The sequence below is a fragment of the Perognathus longimembris genome, chromosome 14 (genome assembly GCF_023159225.1).
Source record: "Perognathus longimembris pacificus isolate PPM17 chromosome 14, ASM2315922v1, whole genome shotgun sequence".
Classification (NCBI taxonomy): domain Eukaryota; kingdom Metazoa; phylum Chordata; class Mammalia; order Rodentia; family Heteromyidae; genus Perognathus; species Perognathus longimembris.
The window spans coordinates 57101713-57123262 of NC_063174.1; the positions used below are offsets into that span (position 1 = coordinate 57101713).

The following is a 21550-nucleotide window of genomic DNA, read 5'->3' on the forward strand; positions in this document are numbered from 1 at the left end:
TTTAGTGAGCTTGTGTTTCTGCTGGACTTTGGCTATTGAAGTTTCTTTCTGATTCTGTCTGTGTGTCTTTTACGATCTCTGTTGGGTGGGGTTCCCCTCTTAATATTCGCTGTAGGGCTGGTTTTTTATTCACATACTCCTTTAGCTCCTCTTTGGTGTGGAAAGATCTGGTTCTCCCTTCGAATGTGAACTCCAATTTCGCTGGATATTTGATCCGAGGTTGTAAATTGTTATTCTGGAGTACTTGGATGGTGTTCTTCCACTCGCTTCGAGCTTGGTAAGTTTGTGTGGATAAGTCGGATGTTATTCGAATCCTCTTCCCATTGAAAAAAGTTTCCTTCTTCGCTTTGGCTGACTTCAGAATTTGCTCTTTAATCTTGAGGTCTGTAGTCTTGAATATTATGTGCCTTGGGGTGGCTTTCCTGGGGTCTGGCCTGCCAGGTGTCCTATAGGCTTCGGTTACCTGGATGGGGTCCCCTGTGAGATTGGGGAAGTTTTCTGCAATAACTTTATTGAGAACATGATTAAGCCCTCTGCTCTGGTATTCGGCTCCTTCTTCTATTCCAATTATGCGCAGATTATATCTCTTGTCTTTGTCCATTAGTTCCTGGATTAGTCTTCCCTGAAGCTTCACCTTTTCTTGGAGTGTGGTCATTTTCTGGTTGTTGTCAGCTGCTTCATCGTCCAGGCGAGAGATTCTGGATTCTATATGGTCTACTCTTTGTGTCATGGTTTCAATTGCGGAGTTTATGGATGTCAGAGAGCTATTTATGGTTGTCATATCAGCTCTGATCGTGGAGATTTCTTCCTTTAAAGAGTTGTATTTTAAATCTATTTTTTCATGCATTTCAATTCTTAGGATGTGGAGATTTTCTTTAAAGGCAGCTTGCATTGTATCCATTTTTGCTTCCATTTCTTTAAAGCAGGTTTGCATTGTATCCAGTTTTGCTTCCATTTCTTTCTTGGCTTCCTGGGTGTCCTTCCAGATTTCCGCTCTAAATTCCTGGAATTGTTTTCTGATTTCATTTCTGATGCTTTCGATCATTCCTGTTAACATGGCCTCATTTGCTTTTTTAGTCTCCATCTCCTCTTCAGTCGTGCTGCTTTTTGGAGCTGGCGAGTTGGCTTGCCCTTTGATGAACTGAGTTATGTTTCTTTGTGATTTGCGCATCTGGAGATCTTGATGGCTTCTCAGGTTTGGTTTGTAGCTCCTCCCTCCCTCCTGTGTAGATGTGTCTACGGCAGCAGGTGCTGTCGCTGTGTCCCCGCCCACCAGTGCAGGGTACGCCTACCAGAGCGGGCGCTGTCGCCAGGGGCCCCGCCCTCCTGTGCGCTGTGCGTCCAGTGCAACAGGCACTTCGGCGGGATATGCCTCCCAGAGCAAGTCCTGGGTTGTTGGGTTGTGCTTGCGCCCTCCCACGAGTCCGTTGGGGGGGGGGTACGTGTGGGGCCCAGTGGGATCGACTTTCCGGGTGTGGCTTGGCACCTTCAGACCTCACCTCCGCTGTGAGGAGGGGGGACGTGATCAGGCTCAAGTGACCCTGCTGGGCTGGTATTGCCCACCAGCGCCTGTGGTTTTAGTTGTAAGAGTCTGCGAGGTCCAGGCGCCTCAGGTGGGGTTTGCACAACCGGCTGTCTCCCGGCCCCTGTTGGGAAGGGGGTGGGGCCGGTTCTGCCAGTTCAGGAACCTGTGGGGTGTTGGTGCTGCTGAGCCCTTCCCCTGCTAAACTGACTTCCCAGCGCCTGATGGGAGCTTCCCCGCCTGATTTGTGGGTTCTTTGTTCCCTCAGGGGTGGGGGAGGGGGGAGGGAGGGCACTCACTTTTGCTGCTTTGTGTGTGTGTCCCGCGCAGCCGTTGGCCCTCCAGGGGTTGGCTAAGTGTCGTGGTGGCTTCCCTGGTTCCCGATTTCTGCCGCGCTGGGTTCCCTTGTCCAAACCCGGTGTGGACCCGAACTTCTCGTCGCTGCCGGTGTGTCTTGGTCCACACCCTGCCTTGTGTCCGTGGGGTCTCCCCCTATATGAATTCTGCGCTCCTGGCAGCCTGTCTGCCGATCGCCGGGTTCCCCTTTCCCAGCCTGACCCTGTTTGGGCCAGGGTCGGCTGGAGGGGGGAGGGTGCCCCGGTGAATCTCCGGCTCCGTGTAGGTTTTCGGTTCTTCTTTTTTGCTCCTTTTTGTTTTCCTGCGTTTCTCCACTGCTTCTGGCTGCTGGTTTTGCTGGGTTCTTGATGGGGTGTTGGGTGTTGGGGTTCCCAGCTCACTATGCCGTTGGAGCGAGTCGGGGTGCCTCCCTTTTCTATCGGCGCCATCTTTCTTCTCCCAGAAGTTCTTTTAATGAAGTTGAATTGGTCAGTTTTAATTTATGGTTAGTGCTTTTTATATTGTATTTAGGGAAATTTTACCAGCTTCAAGATCGTGAAGACCTTCTTCACATTATTTCACAGAAGTAGATAAATTATACATGGTGTAAGTCAGTGTTTGTGTTGGGTCTGGTTAATCTGGGCATGTTGAGAAGACCATAATGTCAGAATTGCGGGGTAAATATTTGTTCCCTGACATCGGCCTGGTGTGGATCAATCCTCCCACTAATGCCATGGGGCTTCATGGTTCTTTCTCTCCAAACATGGAACTCCTCCAACATTGCCCCTAAGATTGTCTTTGCTCTTCTTGGCTTCTTTGAGTTTCCATTTAAACCTTAAAGTCAGACTATTAGTTACCACAAAAGTAGTGTTGAGATTTTGCTGGTTCAATAGACCAGTATGGGAGGAAGCAACATGTTTATAATATCCTTTTCCATAAACATGGTCTACTCCTCTCTCCATTTCCATGTTCTTTCACTTAGTTCAGTTATAGTCGTGCTTTTTGTGTTGGTAGAATGGTCTAATTGATCCTCTTGTTTCTTACCTTTTGTATTATATGTGATGATCCCAAATTTACCTTTCTCTTTCCTTCTTTTCTTCCTTTCTCTCCCTCTCTCCCTTCTTTCCTTTATGAAGAACTGTGTTGTCTTCCAGAGTAGTTTTCAGATGTATATATGTGTATATGTACAAATTTTTTCCCCCCTTTGACTCTAGGCTGGTCTAGGCTGGTCTTGAACTGACTTTTTGGCCCAGGCTGACCTTGAACTCATGATTTTCCTGCTCATGCCTACTAATTGCTGTCATTACCAGCATGTACCATCAAATCCGGCCTTTCATGCTATTCATATGTCTTTTGTTTTCTCTTTTTGTCTTTTAACTTGATGACATACTTTTTCTCTTGTTCTCATTCATGTTGAGCTTTATCTACATGTGAAATATTGGACTTCCACATCCTATGAGCTGTTCTGTTTTCCTCATAGTTTGGACTTGTGGGCTTGATGTTGTCTGTTCATTCTAGTTGCCTAACGCTGTGGAGTATTAGCAGAGGATCTAGAGAGCCATAGGGCAGAAGATCCAGTGTTTTCTTATTTCCTTTCTCTTCCTAGCTAGAAGATACAGAAATTTGAGTGATTGATTTGAGGTATTGTTAATCCACAGTGAAAGAAAGGCTTCATTGTTTTCTTCCCCATAGTTTTAGCTCTTTATGTGTTTCTTTTTTCTTTTTTCTTTTTTGTCATCTGTTCTGGTAATTCCCTGCTGATTGTTGAAAATACTTAATCCTGAATGGGTTCGGTTATTCTGCCCCTTCTGTGCAGGCTGATTCCCAGGCAGGAAGAGACAAAATGTCAGATCTTGCTTTTGGTGGATTTCTATGGGGATCTGAGGGCCTCCTGTTCCAAAGGCTTTTCAGACCTTATTTTCCAAGCTGCCTTGATTACACCTTTGAATTGAGATGACTGTGGAACATTTTTGAGTAGCATTTCCTCACCAGCTTCTTTCCCAGTGTGGTTTGGTGGTAAATGGCAGCCATGGTATTTGCTAGAAGTGGCTTGCAGACTTCTTGGCCAACACCATGGAGGCTGGCGGTGTTAAATCCACACCAGGCCTGCTTTTAATGCTTATTTGCCACTCATTTCTAAAGGTTTTGGTGGGGTGGGGGAATGGCGTGTGAAACTGTGAAATCTTATCCCTTAAATGTCCCCACTCTTTATTATTTTTTTTAAATTGTAACTTGTTTGTGTGTGAGCATTTTGAGTTAATTAGGCTTTGTACCTTTTCCCACAAGAGACAACAGCTCAGCAACTCACAGAGCATCTCATATTACAATCAGTGAGACTTTAATTCTAATTGTTTTTGTTTTATGCAGTATGTATCATTAATTACTTAAAGTTAATGAGAAACTGATATTTTGTTGCTGTTTATTCTTGTTATTTATTTCCTTTTACTGGGTTAATTTTTAAGAGTATATGCTCAAGTAACTTTTTTTTTTTTTATAAGAGGACTGGTGAATGGTAAACCCTGAGTACTGGAAAGTTGAAATAGGCTATATTTTGCCCCACTAAAGAGAAATATAGGGGCAACTATAATAGTTCCCGACAACTAAGTTGTCTTCTAGCATCTGCCTTTATTGGTATCTCCATTCTTGGTACTGGGAATTGAACCTAGGACCTTGTGCTCTTTAGATAAACGCTTTACTACTTGCCCCGTGTCCCCAGCCCCATTGGTTATTTTTTTTTTTCAAACTAGATTTGTCTTTTCCATTCTTGAAGCTTCTGGTTTTTCCCTTTATCTTGGTATTCTCTTATTTTTCACAGTGTGTTTCACTGGTAACTCAGTGGATGCTCAATGCCTGTCTTCAACTCTTGAAAAATTTATCTTCATATTCATGAGCTCTTCCTCTCCTGTCTATATCTTCCTCCTCTGGAACTCCTGCAGTGCTCTGTGAACTCTGAAAGCTGGCTGCTCCACAGCTCCTATGTTTTCTGTGAACTTGAGTGTTCCATCTTTAGTATTGTCCTGGATAGAACATTTCTTCTGGCTCATGGGCTTTTATCTACAGTCGTCCTCACCATATCCCGGTCACTTGCTGCAGCTTCACTGTATCTGGTTTAAAAACAAAACAAAACAAAACAGGAATGTCAGTGGTGATCCCTCAACTGTGGTGGGAGTTACCTTCCAGAGACCCCACGATAGATGAGAATCCACGAAGTAGCACTAAGTGAACCTCAGTACAGCGAAGGTTGACTAACTCCTGTGTGAAGGATCACTGTATTCTACTTTGCAGTCATAGTTTAAGGAACTGGTTATTTTCTTTATACATTAGCTTTTCCTTGTTTTACTGGTATGACGGCCTCTTAATTTTCTTTGGGATGACAATTATGATTTAAAGCAAAAGACTACTCTGGTATATATTGGGTTTTTTTTTTTGTTTGTTTGAGTTCAGTGTCCTCTTTTTGATTCCATAATTTCCCTTAGTATTTGCCAGTCTTTGTTCCTTAGCTCAGGATGGAACGCCTGTTACTGTTAGTTTGATGTTTGCATTACAGATGCCTCCTGCCAGTGATTTCAGTGGAAGGGAGAGACTTGTGGCCAGATGGCTGGATTTCTGGATGTCAGGACTCCCCGTTCTTCTGTTCCTTTGTCTAGTCTGTGAGGTCCTTTTCACACAATACATCAGGTCATTCTAATGCAGATTTTTATAAGACTAGCTGTCATCCTGACATGGGAGACGCTGCATCCCTGAAGTCAGTGACAGTTCACAAATAAGAAGAATAAGGATTTGGAGAGAAAAAAAAATAAGTTTTTTCATCTTGCCAGGGAAAATGAAGACCATTACTTTAAAAAACAGGAACTACTCTCTGAAAAGCCGCAGTCGTGGCTCCCAGGAGTTGGGCTTCCAGACGGGCTGACCTGTGACTTGGGGAGGGTGGTGCAGCTCCAGGGTTGCCGTCCTTGCTGTCCTGAATGTTCCTTTACTCTCGGGGTCAGAGAGACTAGGAGAGAGCGTGATGACCTTGCCCGGAGCCGTGAAGACATTCTTGAGTTCTTTACACGGAGGAGTCTGGTGGTGGGAGGGGAGGAGGAGGGATAAACAGTTTTTGCAGTCTGTGTCGCTGAAAACAAGGTGGCTAGTGAAGTGAAACCGCAGCCAGGAGCACATCAGTGTCCTGCGACAGGGCCTGCAGATTGGGGCCACCTAGGAACTTCCAGCCTCCAGCCACCTGAGCCGCCCTGCTCACAGAAACAAAGTACAAGCTGTGGGGGCTGGGGAGGGAGAAAGCTCAGAGGGAGATGCTGGCGGACATAAAGACCCCAGTCGATCCTCAATTATGAACAATAAAAGGCCATGAGGGGGAGAGGGGCAGGCCTTAGGATTTCAAAACTTCCTAGCTCAGTCCATCACGCAGACAGAGTTGGGAAACAGACCCAGTCAAAAGCTGAGCGTCTGAATGCTAACTTCTAGGCAGAAAATGATCTTTTTATAAAGTGGCATAGAAGACACTATGCATTTTAGACTCGGAATGGTAGCATTTATCAGCCCTGTGACCAGTTTTTGTGTGTGGGCAAGTGGTGCACACATATCCTGTTTTGATCTGTATAAGGACCTTGCTGTAGGAGAAGGAATTTGGGTATGGTATGAATTCCTTGAATGATGCCCAGGGAAATTGATTTGATAAAGTAATGAGAGGACATGCTTATGAGGTACTCAAAATTAGATGAGTCCAGTTTCCTGTGACATCACAGTTCTAACTTAGAGAATGTCAAACATTTCTGTACCTTTATCTTTAATAGGACATGAATACAAAGACTTTCTGTGGAAATAATAATGTAATCTACCTTGGTTTTAAGATTGCTTTGATGGCTAAAAGGGAAGTGTAAGGTGCGGGGAGCAGCAGCAGATACATAGCACATGAGTAAATGGAAAATGCAATATTATTAGTGGTGCTAAGGTTATGTATCCTTAAAATATATAAAATATAATATATCCTTAAAAATAAAGTTTTAGGGTATTAGACAGATGTGACTACTGCCTGGCTTGTATTCTGGTTGGTGAATATATATGTTGTAGAGTGTTGTAAAGGCTTGTGAATAATTGAAAGTTAATTTCCCAATGGAAAGCAGGATGGTGACTCCTGTGGCATAAAAGCTTCCGATGTAGCATCGTGAGTTTGTGCTTTTACCCTGGAAACTGCCCATCGGTAAAGCATAACAGGTAGCCTAAAGGAGAAGGCCTTTGACCACCAGATTTTGTGGCTGCTCTTTTTGCCTCTGTGCTAACTAATTAGGTGTTTTGTGGATATAGATGTTCTGAGTGAAAACCCGTCCCGCTGTTAGCAGTAATTCCAACCAGGCTGTTAGGTTTTGTAAGAAACTTGTTCATGTGTGGCTTGAGTCCAAACCTGCAAGACTGGAAGGGTTTGTTTTCACTGAACTGTTGATCCACTTGAGTTTCCAGTGTTACAGCTTTCCAAAAGTCTTATACTTCGAAAGTTCTTTAGAAAACTTCTGTTTTGATGGTAGGACATGCACCCTTTACACTTTAGGTAATTAAACGTGAATGTAGTACTTGATATTTTGCGAGGACTTTAAGATAACTTTATGCATACTTTGTGGCATTTATACCTGACATGTGCTCCTTTACAAGGTAGAAACGTTCAGGGTCGTGCAGCTCAATACACATTCAAACAACGGTTTTTCTCAGAGAAATTAAAAGTACTTAAAAAAAAATCTCCTAGTGATTTTAGGGATAAATTGGATGGCAATTAAGGCATCACTAGATACCCGTTTGCGTCTTCCCACAAATTGTCCTTAAAATGTGTTAGCTTGCTAAAAGTTTTTGACACTAATGGTGCCAATGCTGAAGCCCTCTGAGGGAAGCAGGAATGAGAGACATCGTACTGATTCTGACATCGTAGCGAGTACAATGACATTCTAGCATCTCTGGAAATCTTTCAGCTTGGTAAATGACTGCTAGTTCGCTTGAGTGACATAGTGAATGATGTTAGGATCACAAAAGGCCACAGATGACAAGGAGTTGGACCTGTTGTCTTCAGAAGTGCCGTCGCTATTAGTATCTGTAAGGTTGATGAGATTAAGTTCTGGCGGGAATAGTCTCCCTGTAGATGTGTGACCAGGGCCTACCCTTCTCTCAGGTCTTCTGCCCATTCGCTGTGTACTTAGGAGGAAGACAGTGACAAGAGAGCTCCAGAGCAGCTAGCTCTTCCTCTGATTCCTCGGCAGGCCAAACTGGAGGGCACAGGTGCATTCCGCAACGAGTGTGTCCACACAGCCTGCTCCTTCCATGAAAACAGTGCTTTTGTTAGTTCTGTAGCCACTCGGCCAGTGCTCTTCTGTTTGTGTACTGTGATGTGACAAACGCATTCATAATTTTGGGCACACTTGTGTATGGATTAGTGTTCATTTTGGTACATGTAAATGAGAGAACCTTAGCGTGAATGGTTAATTCTTCAAGATGCTATAATAATACAGGGATAAATGAAACTCGTGAAGAATATTTGCATTCCAAACTTTATATTTAAATATCTTGCTAAACTTTCCCCCAGAACTGTTAATAGTTGACAAAATTACTTGAGTAATACTTCCTCTCCATCTTCTCATCTCTAGAGTAGATAGAACCTCAAAATGTTGACAAGCGAAAGATCTAAATTTAAACAAATAACAAAATCAGGTATTGACTGAAGCCATGTATATAGTGTATGTACCTAAGAGTTCTCAAGGGCACTGAAAGGATTTCTTAGACAGTTTCTACAAAAGGACAAATGTGTAGAAATTGAGTGTGTGTGTTTGGTTTTCCTAGAAGCTTCGCTGGGTGTCATGGTTGAGGATGAAGCCTGCCTCAGTGCTCGGCACAGAGCACATTCTTTTTTTTTTTTTTTTGTAATTTATTTATTAATTAAACAAAATTTTTTTGACAAGGTGTTGTGCAAAAAGGGTACAGTTACATAGTAGGGCAGTGTGTACATTTCTTGTGATATCTTACGTCCTGTTTTTCTTTCCCTTCTCTAGGTCAGGTAGACATATATACAATATACAATGTATCAAGAACATATACAGTAGCCATGTGGCCACGCCCAAGAAAATTCGCCTAGGGCTTTAAATGTAATGTCGACATTAGACAATATGTCGACAGTAGTCTTATATGAAGATACATAGCTACATACATAGCTTTTGAGCTATTGTGATCCACTGAGAGGTCAGTTTTTTTTTGGCCAGTCCTGGGGCTTGGACTCTGGGCCTGAGCACGGCCCTTAGCTTCTTTTTGCTCAAGGCTAGCACTCTGCCACTTGAGCCACAGCGCCCCTTCTGGCCGTTTTCCATATATGTGGTGCTGGGGAATTGAACCCAGGGCCTCATGTATATGAGGCAGGCACTCTTGGCACTAGGCCATATCCCCAGCCCCTGAGAGGTCAATTTTTGACCTTTATATGTTGAGTAGTTGTTTGGTTTTAGTTACATAATGTTGGGTCGCTGACCCAATCCTGTGGAAAAGACCATTTGACAAGCAGTTTTTGGTTTCACAGACCTGGTCTCTACTGTCTCTCCGTCACCCCATCTTGACAGTCATATATCAGGGAGATCATGCCCCTTTGTTTTCTGTGTTCTAGGCTTGTCTCGCTCAACATTATTTGTTCAAGTTCTGACCATTTCCCTGCAAATAACAATATTTCACCATTCCTAATCACTATGTAGTATTCCATTGTGTATAGGTACCATATTTTTTGGATCCATTCATCTGTGGAGGGGCATCTGGGTTGTTTCCATATTTTGGCTATTGACAGAGCACATTCTTAGTAAGCATGTGGCCGTCCTCTCTGGGCCTGTCCAGGCAGAGATCAGTGCTGCGGTGGAAGGACGTTCCAGCAATCTACATTCTCATTGCAGTCTTCATCACGGAGCTCATTTGAAAGAATGCAACTGCTTTAGTGCATTGTGGTAGAACATAACATTCATCTCCTTGCCCGTTTCCATCCCCTTCTCCTTCCTCTCACTAGTTCTACGTTTTCTTAAATACATCTGTATTTCTTAATGCCCGTTCAAATACTTCAGTTTTTGAGTCACTTGAAGGAAAGATGTCAAAACCGCTCTGTGCCAGTATAACAATAGTTGAGTAATTGCTCTCTGGGTTCAGATCCACAGATAATTTCATGTAATCCTGTTATCCTCACCGGGGGTTAGAAAAAGGACAAAGACTTGTCCTTGCCCTGGAGAGCATGCATAAGGAGGAAGGAATGAACGTAGTCTTCAGCAAATACACACCTCTGTATATACCACTCACACCTGTACGGTATGCCTCTTAGAGAGCCTGTGAGAGCAGAAATATCCCTGGGAAAGAACGGTCCTCCCGAGGAGGCCGCGGCCCTGGTGTGTGAGGAGGGAGTGCTGGGGAGGGAGTGCTGCGGAGAGCAAGAGCTCGGACTGAGCTTCTCCGCGGCCCTCGGCTCTCCTGCTGATTGGTGGGTTCTAACCAAATCCTCTCATTTTTAAATATTGTGTTTTCCTTTCAAAGAAGACGTGTCTGTCCTTTTTTTTTTTTTGGTCCCCTGTTACTCGTGTAACCAGTGCCTTGTTTTTAGTTAGAAGTATAATTAATATGAGAATTATGTACATTTGTATGGTGATGTCAGGTGGCCCCGATCAAATAACTGGGTTCACTGATGGAGCAGTCTAGTATTTCTACGCAGAGTTCTTTGGCACCTATGTGACATCAAACATTTGAAAGTTGGGTTGAATATTCTCGTCTTAAAAATAAACATGAATGATGTTTGTAACTGGGGGGCGGGGGGGGGGGAGTGGGGAACCTTCAGAGTGCTCTGTTTGGAGACCGTGCATCCGATTGGCTTTTCTTAAAGGTGATCTTTGGAGACTTGACTTAGGAAACTGAAAATCAGTCTGGTTTTACCTCTGAATATTTTCACTCTTTTTTTTTTTTCCTCCCCTGCATTGAAACGGCTTTACTTGTCTCCAGTCAGTGTTTAGAATATAAGCAAATTGTTAGTCCACATCCATCTAGCTGATATGTCTTCCTGTTCCTCAGTTAGAAGTGAGAACCTGCTAATTAGCTAAATTTTAATCTAGCAGATCTGTATACTTGAAAAATACAAAGCATAAAATATATACTAGTGCCCTTTGAAGTAAACCTAATTTTGGAAGATAATTTAGTTGTTCTCAGTTAAAAGAAAAGCCTACTCTAAGTGTATTTTGTGTTTTCTTGTGTGTCATGCAGTATTTTGCTTTCATTTATAAGTGCACATAAAGACCCCTGGGAGCCCCAGTAGAGAATGTGACAAAATCAGAGACTAGCATAGTCACTTGGTGAAGCCATTTTCAGTTCAAAGGGAAGGACACACGAAGCATCTGAAGCCTAAGGACGCTGCTAATTAAAAGGAAGCGTTTGGAGATGTTGGATGGAAGGAGCTTGCAGCACACTGTTTGGAATCTCCCTCATCGCCTTATAAAATGAACGAACAGCACACTTAGATACTGTTAAATACTTCAAGGGTTTGGTTTTGTTTTGGTAATTGGTGGTCTTTAGAAATACTGGCCCTTTCTATCCAGACTATATATGTTGTCAGAAAAGTTGAGCCCGAGCTACCTGGCTGTAGTGTGGATTAATGTAATCGCTGCTTTTCTCTAATACATGCTGTTTAAAGCACAGGTGTTTCTTTGTTGGGTGAATACTGTCTGATTTCCATTCCTATGTAATTTACCTGCATGAAGATTAAGAAAGCTCCTTCTTATTAAATAAGCTTGAAAACAAGATGAATGCACTAGGTTCCTTGGTACAAAATATTGGATAGCTCCTTTTATAATGAGCATTTAAAAACTTGCCCTCCAAAACCTAGAAAATGCATTCTCTCTTGTATGGAAAGCGATACAGGACTGAAATATTCCTCCTTAATTTTGGTCTGAACGAACAAAAGTGTCTGTGTTTATTCCTGCCTAATGCATCACAAATCTGCTGACATGCTAACCTTGGAGTCTTGGCTGGCGTTAATCAGGCCTGCGCACCGGCAGGAAAGATGTACCTAATGCACTCCATCAGTGCAGTTTGCATATGGAAGTTCTCACAGGGGAGCTGCCCTGTGCCAGCTGAGGGTTACCTGCCCACTGCAGTTATTGTATGTAATTATCGAACCAATCTGTTCAGCCCAGCAGGGTTTAGATGGTAATCATGAAGCAACACTTTGGAAAAGAAAGATGGAAGGCACTCTCCCCTCTCTCATCAGTTATGTGAAGTTGTAGTGACTCTTATAGCTACCATTGAGAAACAATACCTTCATACACAAATCTGTTAAACGAATGCCTTTTAAAGTTACTTAGGGTTTAATCAAGTTATTAACTTTTGAATATGTGAAACCTTTTCTTTAGGACCCATGGTGGGTTTCCCTGAGTCCTGATCTTTCCACAGCCACCTCAAGCATGTTGTAACCGTAGGATTAATTGTGATGCGTAGATAATAACAGTTCCGACCATTTGAAGGCTTTAAGTTAATGGAGCTTGCACAGGCTCACCCTTCCCACCCAGGTCTCTGTGGAGCAGGGCCCTTGTCTGCCCTCAGGGAGCACAGTGTGTTGTCAGCAGGTTCATCTTCCTTTAGAGCTATCACAGAGTGGCCACAACAAGAAGCCTTCTCATACAAAGTCTAACATGTCCGTGGTTAGGAACTACAAATGGGACATCCGTGTTGCGTTGTGATCCTGTGAACTTTAAGACATACTAGATTGTTTCCTAAATGGAAACATGAGGAAAATGAGATAAATTATGAATTATAAAAGTTGGGGCTTTGCACATTGAAATTTGAAACAACAGGAGATAGAGTTAGGGCAAATACAAAAGTTTTACATTTGTAACTGATGTCTTTCTATGCTTAGACAAACATTACATCATTAAAAACTTGACTTGGAATTGGACTAGGTCGTGGATGTTGCGCTGACAGGATTTAATACAAAACAAATACACACACATTTGGGAAGGGATGGAAAGTGACAGATTATCAGTACTGTCTCCCAAACAATACCCAGCCAGGAGAATAATAGGAAGAGGAGTGGCTGAAGGGAATGGTGGGAAATCCACATGATTTTTAAGGTTTTAGGAGAGTGTTGTACTTTGATGGTTATTCATTTACTATAAAGCTTGTAGCCCTCTTACTTAAACATTTAGTAAAATGTAATGTAAAAGAGAAACATTGGTTAGAAATATGTCCTTGCTTATTAGTGAGTAGGACTTTACCACCACTCTTAGGTTGTGTATGTGAGGCGAAGCCTGGGTTATTCCTCAGGTAGTTCTCCTGTCCCTCTCATTCTCCCCCCCCCCCCCCCCCCCATTGTGGAGAGTTGGTCTAATCAGCAGCCTGATCAGCAGCAGCTGACATAGTTCTTAGTGATGAAGTTTGAGCTGATCACCAGCAACACTCAAAATCCAGACTGACTGCATATGCAACTAGAGGTTCTCTTCTGTTTTGTCCCCATTCCCATTTCTTCCTCACAAACCATTGTATTGAAGTTGGGAATATTCTTCTTATGTTTCATCACAGCCCTAATTAGACATATTCAACTATGTATGATATTTGTGTATTTACTTCTTTGACCATCAGACCACATGTCTCTCTATCTTTTGAATTTTTATCCATAGAAGCGAAAGAAAGAAGAAAGCACAGTTTCCAGTGTTGAAGATATGGAATGCTCAAGCACACAGACAGAGGAGGCCATCCAGACCCGTAAGTTGAACACGTGTGCTTCGCTTCTTACACACATAGGCACAAGTTGCATTTCCTCCCACCAGATGAGGAGGTAACCACTTGGTTTATAGTACTATCATAAATAGAGCCTGTATCTGCATAGCGTGTGCTGGGGTGTCTTCTATATACACTCTATGGTGTCCTCTTCACAGCAGTCATGAAGTTGGGGTGGGGGTTGCCCTCCCTTTGCAGACCTGGAACCTGAGGCACTGACCATGTAACTGTCAGTGCCAGTGTGACAGGGTGAGGGGGAGAGACCGGGACTCCTCATTGTCAGGCCGTAACTTGGCTCTCCCTTACACTAGTGAAGTCAGTCAGTACCTGCGAGCGTCTGCTTGCCTGAGTTGCCTGATCTTTCCCCATAAAGTCTACCTATCTGCTCTTTTCTTCACAAGTCATGACGCAAGGGCATAGAGCTTGGACCCATCACTTCTCAAAGCTCTCGAAATGAAGCAGGTTGTTTCTTAGATGGCTTGTCAGCAGGCACTGAAGGTACTTCCCGTGGAGCAGGAGTTATAGAAATGGCGTTAGCAAAGACCACACACATCGTCAAGTGGCAGAACTAGTCAGTGTGTGCCAGGCCCATGAGATGTTTTCCTTCACACAGTGAAGACATGCAGTTTTGCCTACATCATTCATGTTTGGGTGTGTGTGTATATATATTGTGTGTGTATATATATACACACATATGTAATTTTATTATTATTAAGGTGTTATACAGTGGGATTACCATTTCATAAGTCAGGTAATGAGTTCATTTTTGTTTTTGGACAATGTCACCCTTTCCTTTCTTTGCTTTAGACCCAGTTGTCATCCTACATACCTCCATGTCTTTTTTTTTTGCCAGTCCTGGGCCTTGGACTCAGGGCCTGAGCACTGTCCCCGATTTCTTTTTGCTCAAGGCTAGCACTCTGCCACTTGAGCCACTTCTGGCCATTTTCTATATTTGTGGTGCTGGGGAATGGAACCCAGGGCTTCATGTATAAGAGGCAAGCACTCTTGCCACTAGGCCATATTCCCAGCCCCCTCCATGTCTTTTGTTGGTTCTGATACAGTTTTTGATTTTTAGTGAAAAGACTTTTAGTTTTGGTAAAAATTTTATTATACCATGAATGCCTTTATTGAGCTTGGCCAACACTGCATGTCCTTCCTTCTTTGACAGTGGCCCTGGTGTATGTGTGAGGAAAGTAAAGTATTGGAATTTCAAAGACAGTGGTCTCTGTCCTGGGTTTGTGAATGTTTTGTACATTCTGTACTAGGGAGAGGGCATCATTCTGTTGATAGGCATTTGCTCAGAATCCTTGGGATGTCTGAAGAGGAAGTGCATACCTTCCCTCTGGAGGCCCTAAGTTTTTAAGTCGTCCCCCTCTTTTTTTTCTGCTGCTGTCAACCCATTTGCTACTGTTGTGGTTTTTTATTTCCTCCTCCCCTGTCTTGTTCATTCTGTTACTAGGAAGTGAGGAGCCCCAAGGAGCAATGCATGGAAGCATGTCTCAGCCAGAGGCTAGCAGCAGCAGCTGTGACAGTGAGTGGGGACAAAATAAGGAGCCAGGTGCTCACTCCTCTAATCCCAGTCACTTTAAGAGGCTGAGGTCTGGAAGATCATGGTTCAAAGCCAGTCGGGCAGAACAATCTTGAGACTCCCATCTCCAGTTAACCAGCCATGTCAGACTGCAGGCATGGTTCAAGTGGTAGAGTAAGAGCCCACGGCCCTGAGTTCAGTCCCCAGTACCAGCACCAAAAGGGGGTGGGTGGCGGGGAAGATGCAGGAGCACCTGTAATGTTCCTTCTCTTAAAGAAGTCCCTTGAAATTTACAAGTGGCAGTTTGAGTTTAGGAAAGGCCCTGCGTGGTTAGGAAGGCTGGTACTGGGCCTTCGCCCTTGAAGACACGTCTTGGCTGCGCACTGAGCAGTCTGAGGCTCTCTAGTGACTACAGGTCACTTGTTACCTGAGCTTTGCTTAGTGAGCACCGGAGCTCCAGCCATCTGAAGTGAGTTTAAATCTAGTTTTAGCTATGAGAAAGGTTTCTAGTACCTTAAGTTTTAATGAGAGTTCCTCATGCTGATTGTTTCTCATGTCAGAATAGGATTTTCACTTTATTAATGAAGAGACTAGACACATAACCGAAGAGAACAATTCGGACTTTTGATACTTCATCTTTAAGATGATATTCTCTGTTACGCATATAGAATCTGAGTTTCTTTGTTTGGATTTAAAAAAATTTCCCCTAGCCAAGCGCTAGGTGGCTCACACCTGTAATTGTTATTGTAGCTACTCAGGAAGCTGATATCCTCAGATCATGGTTCAAAGCCGGCTCAGGCAGGAAAGTCCCCTGTGAGACGTTTATCTCCCAGGTAACCACCAGAGAACTGAAAGTGGCACTGTGGCTCAAGTGGTAGAATGCTAGCCTTGAGCAAAAGAGTGCTCAGGCCCCGAGTTCAAGCCTCATGACAGAAAAACAAAACAAAAAAATCCATTGTAATTTTTTTGTCCCCCTAAAGTACAGGCCAGTTATGGTATTTAACATCAAAACATTCATAAAAGGGAAATGGTTCCCCAGTTGGTAAGATGTTATTGTTTCTAGCAAAAAAGGGAGGGGGAGAGGGACTTGTATGAAAAAGTATATATTTTAAAAATACAAATCCATATATATATTATATATTCACTAGCTTAAAGTAACTTGAAGGAGCAGGCTTGGTACTACATTTGGGGTTTTTAATTTTTATGACATATGTAATGCAATTTAGTGCATTTTGTGGTTGAGAGCTCTTAAGATTTCATGTCAGAAATGTATTTCAAGAGTGGTTACCTCTAACAACAGCTTTAGAAATGTCAGTTTCTTCATTAACAATTTTATTTTCAAACACAGTTTATGGTTTACAATATGGTGAGAGATTTTTCTCACTGTGTGATCTTTCAGAATGCTGTGCCTAGCAAGATGGAGCAACTTTCCTTTAATATCTATTTAGACCATTGTAAAAGCGTGTATAATTTTCTTGATACACCTAAACTCATTTTGAATAGCTGGGGGTCTATTGTGTGGGAACATATTCTGAAAGCTTTCCCCGTGTGTATTGTGTAGGTTTTCTCAGAGAAAGAGAGGGGTGATGGGGGAGTTTTCGGGAAGAACAGAGGCCTCTAATCCTTTTATTTTTATGCAAGGCATAATTTTTACCAATTGAGAAAATTTGGTTATTTGCTGCAAGTAATTTCTCTCCCTCAGAAAATGATTAGCCTTGAAAAAAACCATGTATATTCTGGCACTTCAAACCATACCAGTATTTCAGAATTGTACTGAAAATTAGTTAGTGTAGTCATGATATTTATGGCACTCCTGTGCCTGGGAAGGAGTTGGTTTTGAAGTCCTGTGGGTTTGGACATCTTTGTGTGTTCCGTGGAGATGGGACACTGCACCAGGAAACCCCCCGCTCGTAGGGCCCGCCCTTCAAAAACCAGAGAGGAATGTCCCCAGCCTCGTTTAGCTTATTTTTCAACCATCAAATCATCGACATTAGTTTTATGATTGGACTCAGCAGCAGCAGCAGCAGCAGTAGTATTTTATGGACATGGTTATTTTCATCTCACGAGACAAGACAGGATTTATTTTATTTGCTTTTTTTTTTTTTTTTTTGGCAGCAGTTGGCATTGATACGGGGAAGTGTTGAATCGATTGATGCAGGCAGTGTATCCTTCGGGGTGCTCAGCCCAGAGTGTGCCCTAAGTCCAAAGTGGTCACAGTGTTGGGAATTTCAGTGGGAAACACTCAGTGCAGACTGCAGGGGATAAGCAGCAGTATTTAAGAGTAAAATGCCGCGTTAGGGCATTGTGGCGCTATGTGAATTAGTGCTCTTTGTCATGTGCAGATAGCTTGGTTTGTGATCACCATTGACACCGGTCTAAAACACCATTTAAAAATTTTCTTTGTAGAGTTAACTGCAAAATCCTCCAAAGAAAATGCTAAAAATCCACCATGGTTTATTTCAATAGCTATATCACAAAAATTAAAGCGAAAACCTCAAATTGTTAAATCATCCATAGCGCATGTTCTGAATGGCAGGGATTTGAACTTTCACAATTAAATTGAAACGGTAACTTGGAAAAATGAAATGAAAAGAAATGTTCATTTGTAAACTGATCATCCAATTGAGTAACTGTATAAACCCACAATCAGAACACCTTTAGAAAGTATTGTGCATGTGTCATTTGTTTGAGTCAAAGGTTGGTGTGTGGTTAGCACATGGGGCTGGCCCTTTGTGGTTCCTGTGTGTGTCAGTGCCCTTCGCTGGGGTGCCCAGCTCCTTCCTGGAGAGAGAACACAGCTCACAGCCCTAGCGCACTGGAGCCAAGGGGCCACGTGGGAGGCCAGCCCCGGGCCGTGTGCTCTGGTGGAGGTGCATGAGTGGGGGTGGTTAACCTCCTTGCTGGGGAGGAAACACTTCTCCACCCCCACACTGAGAATCCTTCAGTAATTCCAACCCTGGAGAACTTGGATAGGAGCTATTTATAGTAGCCTTAGACCAGGACCAGCTGTGGGTTCCTAGTGAAAAAGACTTCTCTTTAGCATATCTCAGTGCTCTGCTGCCTAAAGAGTTTAAGAAATAGGCCTTTAAAAAGCAGCTCATTTTAGAATAAATAAAAGCCCTTGCTTTTCATGCCACGTGGTGACCTCGGGGTCTCCCGAAGAATAAATGCTTGTAGCCGTAGTTTATATTTGGAGTTAATGACTGAAATTTTGCAATAACAATATTGAGGGAAGTATTTCAGTAGCAGTGTATATTGGTGTTTCGGTATTTTACCAGTGGAAAAGCTTCTACCAGTTAAGATTAGGAAGTAGAGGGTGTTAATTTGTGTTTTTTAATGTTAGAATATTAGAATAGTGGACACAGTTTCCTAAGTTTTAGGATACTAATATGCTCCCTTTGGGACAGATTGCATCTCCACAAACCATAAGTCAATGATATTTTTAAAACATTAGTAACTAATATAGCAGTGTTTGTATTGCTGCTCTTTCATTTTTATCAATTAATGATTGGTTATTTAAATTTCTTTGATTTTTAAGGTTCAAGAACCAGAAAGAGAGTCCAGAAGTAACTCGTGCTGGGAACCGACCTTTCTTCTGCTTGTTTGACTTTTTCTCCTTTTCTATTTTGTTTTATTTCATGTGAGTTCTTGTGGGGTGGGAGTAATAATTAAATACTTGTGTTTTTGAGAAACAAATTATTTTATTAAAATGGATATTTTGTACAATTTATTGAGGACTAATTTATGACGTTGCAGAGTCTTACTCTTTACGTTACCCCAGTCTGTTCCAGACTTTTCTAATCATTGTGTATTTCTCAGAGTGGGTGGAAATGGTTGACAAGTCTGTGTCACTGTTAGGGAAATGCAGCACTTAAAGGTGTCCTTGGCTTGAATACAAATACACAATTGGTTGTAACAATGAAGTTTGGTTTGTATTGATTTCGTTCTTCGCCACAGCACTTGTTGAGCATTCGCTGATGAGACAGGAGTTTCAAAGAAGGGCCAGAAACACATACCTGTGTGGAGAAAAGTTAGAGGACACGGGGTAAGCGTGCCAGCTCTAGGACAAGAAGATGGACCAGAAATCGTCAAGTGCAGTTAGTCACAGATCGCACCAGGCCTGGCTCCTGTTAGGGGAGTCGGGTCCGTGAGCTAGAGTACAGCTCTTTACCAATTATTTCCTCACAACTTTGGTTGTTGTAGCAAATGATATTTGGACAGGAAAACAAACACTGTTGAGTTTTCGTGACCAGAAAATTTATAATAGTGTTTCTTTACTTGGGAATAAAATCTAAGAAATTTTAACATTTATGGACAGGATATGTTCCTCAAAGTTCATTACTTTGTTAAAGAAGTTGACATTGGACATATAATGGAACACTTTTTCACTTGGCGTGGCATATGGACATTATTTAGACGTGTAAGAATTTTAAGATATATTCAGAATACAGGGCTGGGGATGTAGCGTGCTTTCCTAGTGTGCGAGGCCCAGAGTTCAATCCTTAGCACCACAAGAAACCATTTTATGTGTAAGAGAGAGAGAGAGCGTATGTGTGGGTGCATGAGATAACTGCTCAGGGCAAACCTGAAGTAGGGTATATCAGTTTTTTATTTTTATTTTTTGTTTATTTATTTATTTATTTTTGGCCAGTCCTGGGCCTTGGACTCAGGGCCTGAGCACTGTCCCTGGCTTCTTCCCGCTCAAGGCTAGCACTCTGCCACCTGAGCCACAGCGCCCCTTCTGGCCCGTTTTCCATATATGTGGTGCTGGGGAATCGAATCGAGAGCTTCATGTGTAGGAGGCGAGCGCTCTTGCCACTAGGCCATATTCCCAGCCCAGTTTTTATTTTTTTATTTTTTAAAATTTATTGTCCTTAAGCAGTCATACAAAGGAGTTGCCATTCAACAAAGCAGTTTATGAACACAGTACGTCTTGATCAGTGTCATCCCGTTCAACATTCTCAACCAACCTTTCCAAAGTAGTTCAGTTTTTATAAGGTAAATTGGTTTGGAGAAAACATTAAACAACCATGTAAATGGGGTGTGGACTGAGAAACACTGAAAACAGCACCAATGACGTAACTTTCGGCTCTGTAGTGGGAATATTTAGTTGTCAAGTGAAGTATTTCAACACTGTCATTGTCCTCCAATAAAAGCGCGACTCAAGTCTGCGGACTTCACTTGCAGCTCAATGTCCGCTTGCCTCCTGAAGGTCTAGAGCTCTGCGTTACAGAGCGGAGAATTCGGATTGGGCCAGAGACTCCAGCTTCTTGAAAATGTGGATTTTCATACTCCTCAGTGCTGTGCCCTAAGTTTATATGCAACACCTAAATCAACTCCAGAGTTCCGTTTTAAATACACTGGCGCTTAAAATAGGATAACATGTGTGTGGTGTGTTTTGTATATATGCCTTAGCTTTTTTTTTTTTTTTTAGTTTTCAAAACACAAAATATAGCAAAAACCTGTTGGTTAAATATTAAGAAAACAAATATTCCCTCACATATTGTTTTAAACAAGTGCTGACATTTTCTCAAATGTTACTATATTGGCATAGCTACAGAAATTAATGAAAAACTACTAGCCAGAAGTAGCCCGTTTGATTTATCAGCTCCGTCCCCCATTCTGTGCGCTTTCATTCCTGCCGTACACGGTGACAGCCTTTATTTTTGAAGACATGGCTAAGCAGCCTCCTTGTCGTTTTGAGATGTTTTGCCCTTTCAGTTTCGTATTTCTTATTTCTATCTTCTTCCCCGTCCCGAGTGGAGGGTATTTGCTGTCGTCTCTGTTATCCCTTTGAGTCCGGGTTCTCAGGTGTCTTAGGTGCCGTTAGTCCTGCCTTCCGCTGCCGTTCTGTTGAGGATTTCATGGGGGCTTCCTCGTCTGATGAGGGTCAGCACTTGTAGCGGCCTCTTGTCCTTCTCTCAAGAACATTCCAGTGTGTTCTCCGTTTTCTGCAAAGCAGCTGATGAACTGTTGGTTCCCCCCTAAGCCCTGAAGTAAAATAGCTTCTCAGTGTTCTTTTATAGTGGCTTGTTGAGACAAAACCCTGAGTTTTACAATTCTAAAACTGACTTTCAGTGACTAAATTCAAGGTGCCCATAAGGATCCAAATTGCATAGCAAGAAATTAGTGGTGAAAATAGAAGTAACTTGTGTCTGCATACATGTTCCCGAGCACTTTGTGGTTTAGCCTTTAGAATCCCGTTGTGAATGCAGTAGCTCTTGGTGTCCCTGGGCACTGCCCCCCCCCCCATCCTCCCCATCCCTGCCCCAGGACACAGAGTTCTCACTGTGCTGCCAGAGACTTTCACTTTATCTGTTATTTATTTATTTATTTTTTGTTTAATTTTTTAAAAAAATGCTATTGTCAAACTGATGTACAGAGAGGTTACAGTTTCATATGTTAGGCAT

General features: G+C 42.6%; 1 protein-coding gene across 3 annotated transcripts in view; it reads left to right on the forward strand.

Moving 5' to 3' along the window:
• The window catches only part of Vrk1 (VRK serine/threonine kinase 1), an 80213-nt gene extending 61343 nt beyond the window's left edge, over positions 1-18870 (forward strand). For all 3 annotated transcript variants that reach the window (XM_048362131.1, XM_048362132.1, XM_048362130.1), the window contains exons 12-13: positions 13513-13597; positions 18679-18870. In XM_048362131.1, the coding sequence (XP_048218088.1) occupies positions 13513-13597; positions 18679-18710 (117 nt within the window). In that variant the 3' untranslated portion in view covers positions 18711-18870. The remainder of the gene's footprint in view (positions 1-13512; positions 13598-18678) is intronic.
• The last annotated feature ends 2680 nt before the right edge of the window (positions 18871-21550 follow it).